Source organism: Malurus melanocephalus, unplaced genomic scaffold, assembly GCF_030028575.1.
Source record: "Malurus melanocephalus ecotype Western Australia unplaced genomic scaffold, MMel_1.1 scaffold_290, whole genome shotgun sequence".
NCBI lineage: Eukaryota > Metazoa > Chordata > Aves > Passeriformes > Maluridae > Malurus > Malurus melanocephalus.
Window position 1 is genome coordinate 709,590 of NW_026623522.1, and position 11,716 is coordinate 721,305.

At 46.9% G+C, this 11,716-nt stretch overlaps 1 protein-coding gene across 1 annotated transcript; it reads left to right on the plus strand.

The window, feature by feature from the left end:
• The first annotated feature begins 3,211 nt into the window (after positions 1–3,211).
• FZD1 (frizzled class receptor 1) lies at positions 3,212–7,468 on the plus strand. The gene has a single exon (XM_057376785.1). It carries the CDS (start codon positions 3,574–3,576, stop codon positions 5,326–5,328), a length of 1,755 nt encoding a protein of 584 aa, XP_057232768.1. The 5' UTR covers positions 3,212–3,573; the 3' UTR covers positions 5,329–7,468.
• Positions 7,469–11,716: the final 4,248 nt, after the last annotated feature.

The following is an 11,716-nucleotide window of genomic DNA, read 5'->3' on the forward strand; positions in this document are numbered from 1 at the left end:
GATACCTAAGGAATCATTCAAAGAACAAGGCAGACACACAGGAACAGTCTCCTGTGGATATGATGTGCAGTGCTGGGCTCGCATGGAGAAGCAGTATATTTTATTAGACCAAGACATATACGTGGAAAAATAAGAAATACTTTTGGTCACACCTTTCTGTGGATTAGAATCACCTTTCAATTAAGAGCAATTGCTTACCATTTTCTAAGATATTTATTAATTAGGCTAGCTCTGAAAGGAAGAAGATGGTACCTTCAGAATGGAGAGATGCTAATGATGGGAGAAAATGGCATTTATTAGCTAAGCAAAAAGGAGAGACCATTACTTCATAGTCTGTTGATTTGGAGAGGGGTGAGGTGTGTGTGTGGGGGGGGGGGGGTGCACGGTGGTGGTGTTGTGTGTGGAAGCAGAAGGAAATTATAATGTACTATCAGACCAGCATCTCTGCTGAGTCCACGGTTTTGGGCAGAGTTAGGAAACCTAGCTCCCATGTGCATTCTGTGGGACAAATTCTGTAGTTTCCCTTAAGGATGAGGTCTGAAAGGAAAAGGAGAATGTGTGTTTTGTGAGAAAACCTCCCTCACAAACAGCACAGTGGTTTGTTTGGTCTATGAAGATGGTTCATGCTGGAGCTGAGTGGTCCTTTTCAGCAGCACAACTACAAGGAATGCAGCCGTGCACTGGATGAAGTACAGCTCTGCAAGATCAAATGTAAAACCAGGGTATGCTGGTGATTTGATGGCAGGGGGTGTTCATTGCTGTAGGAGAGGATGGGCATCAACACATCTAGTATGTCTTGCTCAGGCACAGTTTAAACTGATCTGGTGYTTTGGGCCACAGAGGATTATGCTCTAATGATGAGTTTTGCGGTTTGGGGTGTTTGAAATGTAGGACAAGTGCTTCTGGGAAGATTCTTTCCACACAGGATTTTCTTCTGTTATGTGAAAAATCATTAAACAGTTAAAATGAGCAAGTCCTAGGGATTTTTCTGAACTTACCAGCTCCCAACCCCTGTTCTTCACCCCACTTCCATCCCATTTCCACTTTTTCTTTCTAAACTGGCCTTACTGACACATTTGAACTCGAGTAGTTTTTCTTAACCTGCATTTAGCTTTTACGTAATCACTGCATAGATAGATAATTCTTCAGAACAAAAAWAAAAGAAAGCTTTTTAATCCAGAAATGCATCTGTTTTTCTTTCTGTACTAGTTGATCTGAAAAAAATCTATTATGTACATATACAAACTTTTCCTGTATACACTGGTCCTTCTCCTAGAACAACCTTTTAGGTTATTAGAGATGGTGTTTGTCAGTTTGAGGAGTGTTTTCTCAATATTTCAAATGCAGACCCCAGTAGGTAGAATTTCAACCAACTGATGATGCACTCTTAATTACCTCTCCTGGATTGCATGATGTGTCTCAGAAGGGGACAGGCGAAAGCCAAGGAGGCTTCCCAAAACTAGTCAGAAATTCACATTCATTTTCTACGAGAAAGAGCATATATACTACTTGTTCCTATCTAAAGATCCAGTGTTCAGTCTTTTTAGGATGAACAGAGAAACAATACTATTTAGGGCTGAATATAAATTAGGTTTTGTTCTAGAGAAGAGTTAATAATTTTAATCACTGATGTAGATCTGAAGAGAAACAGCTGTAGCTTAAAACTATAAATAAAATATTCAAGGAATCAAACTTTTCAGCAGAAGATGGGAAAAGGTATTTGTATATATAATTTTTGAAATGTCGTCCTTTGAGAAGAGAGTTTTAGACAGAACTCAATGAACCTCAGTAAACAAGGACATCAGCAATCGACATTTTTAAGGATGTGCAATTTCTAAACATGATCCCACTCCTGCAGTCGTTACACAGCATAGATTTTGCTATTAATTAGTGTGAATGTGGGACAGTACTGCTGGGAGAAAGAAAGTGGCCTAAATAGCATGGTCCAAATTTTATCTGTAGCTATCCAAGAAACACGGATGTCTTTTATTAACCCTTGCCACCTCTGACAGCTAGAAAGAAATGCTGGACTTGTCTTACTACTAATGGATTTGTAGAGCTCAATTAACATGTAAGGCAGAAAGGGTGGGAGCATGCTGCAGAGAAGGAAGACAGCTGGTGGGAGAAGTTCCATGCCTGGTTCAGCTCTGAATGGCAGAATTAACCTTTGGACAAATATGAAAACGTTTGCACACATGACAGAGAGCCTTAATTACCGAATGTCTGGAGAACAGGGCAGGGTTCTTCTCCTCTTCAGGAGCACACTTTATTATTCTCATTCAATTCCAGCGAGTACAGTAAATCCCCCATTCACTCTTAATCATTTTTCTGGACTACACATTTCAGGAGAGCCAACAGGACCTCTATTCTGTTTGTGCAATGGGGCTTCACACATGGAAAAATGGCCACYGCTGGCGGTCACTGCATACCCATTCGCCCTCGCCCCAGAAAATAGCAAGAATTTCAAAAACCTCACAGAAGGTATTGCAAGTCACACAGCATTAGACTTGAGTTATACTGGAATAGCTGCCCACGGGGCAGAGGGAGGAAGGGAAATGGGAAAGCCCTACTGGGATTATTTTCGTATCTCAGGCTGCTGCTGTGGACGCGATGGGAAGAAGGCGCAGACAACAGACTGCCAATAGCTCGGTAGCGAGCTACTTAAAGTGTCCCTGGGGTGAGGCGAGTTGTAGCCACTCCGTCAYCACCGTGTATGCGATGTGCACATCGCGGTCTGCGCCTTCACTCCTGCCCGCGCCCCAAGTSACCGCAGCGCGTCTCCCACATTCCAGACCCGCAGAGATGCCCCCGACTGCGCACTGCTGCCCGCAGCACAGTCCTGGCAGCGGCGCGGATCTCTCCTCCAACCCTGCCCTTCGCCATGTGCCAAACATCGATTCCCCCGCCCGGGATTAGCCCGGCTGTTTGCACGGCGCGGGGCACCGGGGGTGACGGGCCCCGGCCCAGTCCGGKTGCGCCGCTCAACGGCTTCAACAATCGTCATCAACGGGGAATCCAAAGGCACCCCCGGGACAGGCGGGTCCGGCGCGCTGCCGACCGAGGCGGCACAGCCCCGTCCCCCCGATCGCCCCCCCGCCGCGGGGCCCCTTCCCCAGCGCCGCCCCGCCGCCTTTGTGCGCGGCTCGGGGCAGCCCCGCGCCCGCCTGCGCCCGCCCCCGGCTGAGGCGTTGGGAGACGGTCCCTTGCGCAGGAAAGTTCGGCGTCGGTTTCAAGGCTCCTCCCTCCGGTGAAGGCAGACTGCGGGGCGCCTGGAAACCGGTCGGAGGGAGCGCGGCGCGGCGAGGCGAGGGGCGCGGGCTCGAGGGGCCGGCACAAATGGTCAGGCGGCGGCGGCGGAGGCGGCGGCGGCGGCGGTAGTCGGAGGCGCGGCGGACGCGGCCGCCGGTGCGGGCAGAGCTGCGCGCTGCGCTTCGCGGCCGCGTGAGTGGCGGCCGGGGCTGCCCCGTCCCTGCCCGCCGCTCCCTTCATGAGTCGCAAGTTCGGGCCGGGCGGAGCAGCGGCGGCGGCGGCGGGGCGGAGGGAGCCCGGCAGGGCAGGCGGCACCGACTGAGCATGGCCGAGCGGCGCGGGCCGGCGGTGAGCGGCGGCGGGGAAGTTGGCAGCGGCCGGTGCCCGCGGCTGCCGCTGCTGCTGGCGCTGCTGTGGGCGGCGGCGCTGCCGGCCGTGGGGCAGCTGCCGGCGTCGCAGTACAACGGCGAGCGGGGCATCTCCATCCCRGACCACGGCTACTGCCAGCCCATCTCCATCCCGCTCTGCACTGACATCGCCTACAACCAGACCATCATGCCCAACCTGCTGGGCCACACCAACCAGGAGGACGCGGGGCTGGAGGTGCACCAGTTCTACCCGCTGGTGAAGGTGCAGTGTTCGGCCGAGCTCAAGTTCTTCCTCTGCTCCATGTACGCGCCGGTGTGCACCGTGCTGGAGCAGGCCCTGCCGCCCTGCCGCTCCCTGTGCGAGCGGGCCCGCCAGGGCTGCGAGGCCCTCATGAACAAGTTCGGCTTCCAGTGGCCCGACACGCTGCGCTGCGAAAAGTTCCCGGTGCACGGGGCGGGCGAGCTCTGTGTCGGGCAGAACGCCTCCGAGCGCGGCACCCCCACGCCCGCTCTGCGCCCCGAGAGCTGGACCAGCAACCCSCACCGCGGGGGCGCCGGCGGCGCCGGGGGCCCGGGACCTGGAGAGCCCCGCGGGCGCTTCACCTGCCCGCGGGCGCTGAAGGTGCCTTCCTACCTGAACTACCGCTTCCTGGGAGAGAAGGACTGCGGGGCGCCCTGCGAGCCGGGCCGTCTCTACGGGCTCATGTACTTCGGGCCCGAGGAGCTGCGCTTCTCCCGCACCTGGATCGGCATCTGGTCCGTGCTCTGCTGTGCCTCCACCCTCTTCACCGTCCTCACTTACTTGGTGGACATGAAGCGATTCAGCTACCCCGAGCGGCCCATCATCTTCCTCTCAGGCTGCTACACGGCGGTGGCCGTGGCCTACATCGCCGGCTTCCTCCTGGAGGAGAGGGTGGTCTGCAACGAGCGCTTCTCCGAGGACGGTTCCCGCACCGTGGCGCAGGGCACGAAGCGGGAGGGCTGCACCATCCTCTTCATGATGCTCTACTTCTTTGGCATGGCCAGCTCCATCTGGTGGGTCATCCTCTCCCTTACCTGGTTCCTTGCTGCTGGCATGAAGTGGGGCCATGAGGCCATTGAGGCCAACTCCCAGTACTTTCATCTGGCCGCCTGGGCCGTGCCGGCCATCAAGACCATCACCATACTTGCCCTGGGACAAGTGGATGGAGACGTCCTCAGCGGCGTCTGCTTTGTGGGCATCAACAACGTGGATGCCCTGAGGGGCTTCGTGCTGGCCCCCTTGTTCGTCTACCTGTTCATCGGCACCTCTTTCCTGTTGGCTGGCTTTGTGTCCCTCTTCAGGATCCGGACCATCATGAAGCATGACGGCACCAAGACAGAAAAGCTGGAGAAGCTCATGGTGAGGATAGGCATCTTCAGCGTCCTCTACACGGTGCCRGCCACCATTGTCATTGCCTGCTATTTTTACGAGCAAGCTTTTAGGGAACAGTGGGAGAGGAGCTGGGTCACACAGAGCTGTAAAAGCTATGCCATTCCCTGCCCCAACAACCACAGCGGCCACCACCCACCCATGAGTCCCGACTTCACTGTCTTCATGATCAAGTATCTCATGACCTTAATCGTGGGCATCACCTCGGGCTTCTGGATCTGGTCTGGGAAAACCCTGAACTCTTGGAGGAAGTTTTACACCAGGCTCACCAACAGCAAGCAGGGCGAGACTACCGTCTGAGACCCCTGCCTGCCAGGCTAGGGAGATGCGGGCAGGCAGAGGACTGAGGCTCTGCCTCGGGAAGCAGCTTCTTATCCAGCCTGGGCAAACTTTTGGGACTGCGAATGGCTTCTGCAGGCAGCGGGGAACGGAGGACGAGCCGGGGTACCCCGGTGCTTGGAATCTCCGGGCTCTGCCCTCCCCTCGCTGCTCGGGCTGTCTCCTGTAGGACCTGAACGCAATGTCAGGTTGGGGGAGAGAGATGTAAATAGCCTCTGTAAGATTTTGTAAGTATATTTGTATTTAAATTACAAAAACTCACTTTTTTAATTATTTAGGACACTTCTAACCCGTTGGGGGATTTTACTTCCTCGCTTCCCCCCCCCCCCCTTTTTTTTTATTTAAAGAAAAAAAGGCTTTTAATTTTTATTTCATAGGGCAGGATGGGAAAAGCTGCCGGTAAGAGAATCGAAAACAAACCCTTTTATTCTCCCCCATACAGGTTTTGTAATGGCTTTGCTTGGAATTTCAGCTGCATGAGCAGCAGGGCCCAAAGCGGGGCTGCGGCCGGGGGCGCCTCCTGACCCGGGCTGGGTCCCGGTGCTCCTCCCGGTGGAGGTGGGCATGGGGAGGAGCGCCGCTTCCCGCCCCGACCCCGGCCCCGGACGGGGAGCACAGACCCCTGCCCGGCCCCGGACGGGGAGGACGGAGAATCGCCCGGGGGACGGCTGTGCGCCGAGCCCCGGCCCCGCTGAGCCCCTCCAGGCCTTTCTGGGGGTGCAGATAACAGCCCTGCCTGGGCGGGCCGCTCTGTGCAGGCAGAGAGAGCCCCTCGCAGTGCCCGCGGCCGGGTTACACGGCTCACGAGGAGTWGGCCCGGTTCCGTGTAGGAGTTGGGGCTCAGCACCACCCGCAGCACCTGTAGCACCTCCGATGGTTCAGGAGTTGGATGGCGACAGAGATACACCGAAATTCCCTCCTGGTTTTTTTTTTTTTTCTAAGCCCACTTTCCAGTCCTGGGGAGCTTCGCGGGTGCTCCCACCGCCGCCGGCCCCGGTCCCTCCCCGCCGGGCTGCTGCTGGCTGGGGTCAGCAGGATCAGGAAATAGGGGCTCAGTGAAAAGAGCTTCATCGGAATAAAACGCAGCATTCAGTTCGGAGCTTTTGTTTGTTTCCCCCTGCCCCGCCAGTTATGTTCATACACCCACTCTTCATATGGGAAACATTGGAGCCATTGCCATTCATCTGAATTGTAATTCATTGAGATTTAATTCATTACAGATCATGAGGGTGTGATGATTTTTGCCAGTAGTAAAAACAATGGAAAGGAAAACAGAAAACCGGAATGCATAATCACTCTGGTGAGATGTGAGACCTGAAAGAGCCTCTGCTGTCTTTTTTCCCTTCTTTTTTAGGTACAGAAATAATGTTGCATACTGCAAGGATAAGATACCATGTGTGCAGTATATCTACTACCTTGTATCCTCCTGGATGTGTGGGATTGTGCTTCTAATACATTAAAAAAGTTAAAGACAAAATTGTAACTTTGGACAGATGCATTTGAATATATAGACCTCTGTATGAAAACAGCAGAATGCTTCTCTCCTGATTGTATTGTTTTAAACTTTTTTATATTACAAATGCCTGTATTTAGGTTCATAAACATTATCTATGGCTACCATACCCTGAAATGCAAAATTATTTTAATTTGGTATGCATTTATTTCTGTTCATTATCACAAGATCATCTATATTTATAGAGGAATAGAAATTTATATATATTAAATACCATATTTTTAATTTCTCTGAAATAAATTGAGGTTTTGTACAAAAATATCTTGTCCCTTTACGTATTCCTCTGACTAACKTATACTGTGTGAATGCAGTGTATATATCATAAAACGTGTGGAATTTGTTTTTTCTTTTCTTACATTGAGTTCACAGTTACAAGCTGGAATTCAGTGTAGGAATTCATTGTGCATTTTGGTTTTTATCTCTGGGCCGGTCTAGATTAATCCTTCAAAAGAAGTAATGTAAACTGTTCAAGATCTCTGGCAGGGTATGGTTGGTGGTGTGAAATCCAAAAAGAGATCTGCTATATGGCAGGAGAAAGAAAGAAGCTCACCAGTTCTTTTTTAGTATGTTGGGGTTTTTTGTTTGCTTGGTTTTGGTTTTTTGGTGTTTTTTGGTTTTTTTTTTTTTTTTGGTTGAAGAAAAAGTTTCTCTCAACTTAGCTTTTCTTCTCCTTTTCCTATTAAAATATTAAAAAAAAATATTCTGGCTGCTTGAAATGACACTCAGCTACATTGCAATATAGTCAGAATATTTAAATGAGTAAAATAGGGTTTTTTCCCCCCCTGAATTTGGAATGTTTGGTTAATCCAGAGTTAAACGATATGTTCGTGGAAGCATTTCAGCTTTATGGAAAGTACACACATTCTTTAAGCTTTCAAGACAGTACTTTTTTTTTTCTGTAATTMATTGTTCGAAGTGCTGTTCAGTAAGTATGGGTTTATTAGGAAAGGCTGGTTAATTATAAAACTTAATTTTTGAATTTTAGTGTTAAAAGCTAGCAAAGCATTTCATTCTGTAGATCTGGAGGCAGATAATAATGATTTTTGGCCTGTATGCTTTTTTCAAATCCTGATGCATAAGTAGCCATAGAGAAGTATGGGAAGCTTAACAGAATTTCTCTAAGGTGGAACAAGGGAGCAGGATTTTCTCAATTTTTTAAAATTTGTTGTACATAGGCATAGTTCCTACTTTCTCAGATATTTGGACATTTTTCTCACGTCCCCGTCCCCCCCCTTTTTKGGGGGTATTTTAGCATTTTTAATTGTGCTGTTTAGCACTCTGCTAATGACCTGAAGTACAAGCCATTCACTTTCAGTTGCAATGGAATTCTTTTTGGTCACCGTATAATTACATTTCAGTCGTTTTGACTGATCTGTTTTCTTGCAACAATGTATGCGATTTATTTATGCATGGGAGAATGCATTTATTTGTAACAGAGATGTTGTGTTTATGGTCGGAATGGGAAGACAAATTCTTAAAAATACTTCTCAGAAATGAATAATGGATTTTTCTCTACAAGAGGTAAAATGTCAGTATTTGCAGTTCATGATTTGAAGCAGATATGGATCTCCTTCAGCTCTCTGAAATTTTTTTTTTTCTTTGCAGAGCTGAAGCTCCATGTTCAATCTTGGATATTTTAATAAATATACTAGAGAGCGCAGTATGTTCGTAAATCAGTTGAAAGAGCACCCCCTGCTTTTTTGTTTGCTAATTTTTGTGACCCTTCACAGGGCAGTAATTTGCAAAGGTCACAGCCATCACTGAATGCTGTGGTGCTATCTGTGTGATCACCCAGCTTTTTGTATTTTATTTCTCAACACGTAATGGTATTTCAGGTGCTTTATTAATATGATACAAAGATGTATTTTGCATGGGGCATCAGTAATGGTTTACTGTTAAAAAGAAATCTGTCCATTGCTCCAGGGGGTTTCAATGTTTTTTTTTTATAGCTACTCTGAGTAATTGAGGTGCCATGTTACCAGAGAAAGTATCAATATATAGTAAGTAGAAAGTAGCAGTATACTAAGAAGCAGGTTTGCCGACTTCTCTTTTCCCTGACAAGAAGGTTAATATAAGAACARAACTGGTATGACAAAGTTTGTTGGGCTGAAGTTCTTGTTAAGTCAGCAGCTTTGCTTTGTCTCGTGGGATGTATTTATACCCTGGAATGAAGGGACACTCAAAATCATCATTCCCCTGGAGAGGGCTGTAKCCTGAAGAGCTGGGGATGTTGATTTACTGTTCATCCTTCAGTAGCAGTAATGCTCTTAATGTAGTGGCAAATTTGTGGTATTGGAATGAAATTATGTGCTGTTTCCATAACAAATCCTATTGGGAAGGAGGATTTCTGGTTTGTTCATATAGTAATACCCAGAATTTATGGTTTATGCATATATTTGTATGTTTATGTTGTGTTTGGTTTCGTTTTTTTCCATAGTGGGGCAAGACTGCAGTATGGTGGGGCTCAATTCTGCCCTCTGGATGATGCCCACCCTTCTGCTGCCATCCCTTTGCACTTTAAAAAAAAWTATTATTCAAAGGGATGATAACTAGTTATGAGAAGAGACTGCTGTTTATTTACAGGATGAGTAGTTTTCGAAATAGGCGATGGGCTCATCAGTCTTTTGCCAATCCCAGTCACCAGGGACAACTTCCAGACTGACAGCATAGTCCTTTTGAAAAGGTATGTGCCCTGAAGCTGATCAGAGAAAGTAATCATGGGTTTGGCATGACACATACTTTGAAATTATTCAGGGTACTTTGCAAGAAGTTTGCACTTTTGTGATATAATTCTTCCACCCCAGTGTGGCATGACCTCAGAGGGAGCTTCGGCTAGCAAAACTCAAGACATGAAGAGATGCTAAGTAAGGAGTTTAAATGCTTASCTATTAAAATAAGGAAACTGAGGCACAGCTCTGTTTTTATCATTAATTTACCCTCTGGTGCTCAGGCACTGGAATTGCATTTTATTTCATAGATAATTCCAATGACAGCCCTATACGACTGGCAATACTGTGCAAAATCAGTTCTGAATATCAGTCTCACTCCACCCTTTTAATTCTGGATTGGATTGGTTGCTGTTTGCATTGCTGGACTGAGAGTATCATTGTTCTGCATGTTGTGCAAACTTATAGTCAGTAGATCAAATTCTGAAGTCAAATATTGATTCAAAAATGCCAGTCTGTAATCTGCTCGGTCCCATTGCTCTTGCATCCATAGCTGTGAGGATTTTTCATATTTGTGAATCTCTTGCTTCTCTTGTTCATCAGTTGAGCTGCAAGGCTTGTGCAATGATTCATGCTCATTTGGAGAAGGAGWACTTGAGGATTTTATTGCTTTGGATTGATTCCTTTGCTGTTTCTGTGTTTACAGCATAAAAGAGAAATGCTATTTCTAATCAATTTTGTAACAGCAGTACCATAATTTAAAAACAGGYTAGCAAGTTTAGAAAACAGCATTTGTCTTACAGCTGAAGCCTTGGTTTTCACAGTTTAGTGTTTAGACTAGTCTACAAGCATTTGAAGATGTGCAATAGCTTCTTAAGGACAAACTAAGCCATGATTAGGTCCAGGGCACGTTGCAGGCATTATGTGCCCCATATTCATAGGTGAATGGTGGTAAACACCATCAACACCCAATGATGGTGTTAAAGCAGACGAGATAGGCCCTGTAAAGAAAAAGGAAAGGCATAGTTGCATTTATGTGCCAACTTAAATTCATTCTGCACCYTTTGTTGTTTGAGGTCACTAAACAGAGAAGGAAATGTAATTTCTGTCATATGGAAGAGATTTCAGTGAATTAGCAAAATAGACCTTAATAAACAATATGTAGATGCAAGTTTAACATCTTCGAGATAAAAGCAATACCACTTTGATAGTTGAGTTGTAGACAATGCTTTTAAAAATTTTAAATACTTTCAAGCATCCTGATTTTGTAGGCCATGACAACTGTGTTTCAGATCTCAGCTTGTGTTTGTTCTAAATTTCCAGTGTAACCACATCAGAGAGTCTTCCAGTCATGAGGTCTTGCCCTTGTTTGCATTCAAATCAGCAGCATTAAATTGCTTATCTTGAGGTTGAGTAAATAAACTTTAGTTTTCTACTCAGGCAACACTTAATGAAGACCCAGATCTGTATTCAGCCACTGACCTCTTATGAAGTGAGACCTCACAAGCCTTACCTTTTCCCAGTATCCTAAGACTTTGTKGCAGTATGTCGAAAGTATTTGGCATGATTGAGCTTCACTAAGGTGAAAACTTCACAATAACCATTAAACTGATGTAAACATGCTCCATTGGGAGGTTTCTGTCAGCTACYGTGTAAAGTATTTTTGATGGGTTATCTTAGAAATAATTTTTTCAGAAGTGCTAAAGTGATAGATTTTTATTTGCAATTAGCTGTCATTTCAATGGTTGCATTATTACTGGTCTGCAGCATATAATAAGGTGTTATCCTAGGCTAACATAGCATGCTACCCTATGTCARAAGTGCAGCTCAGCAGGTGGAATTTTTCCTCCTTTTGGTATCACCAGGATTCCTTTGGGTGAGAGAGAAGGGTATTTTTGTCTAGTTCTAGCATATCTTGGCTAATATTAACTATTTGCTGCAGCACAAATTTAGAAATATTTATGGGGTAGTCTGATGACAAAGACCACAAGAAAAACGAAAATGTYCTGTACCCCTCAGGTGGGATGTCTTGATGCTGTTTTGTTGCATACTTGTTTGTATAATTCTGATCCCACATAACTGTTTTACACAGTGCTAGTCACACTGGCTGTGTTTACTGAGACTGAAAGTATGGCTCCATAGTGCTGTATGACTGTTGTCTTGTTAAGGT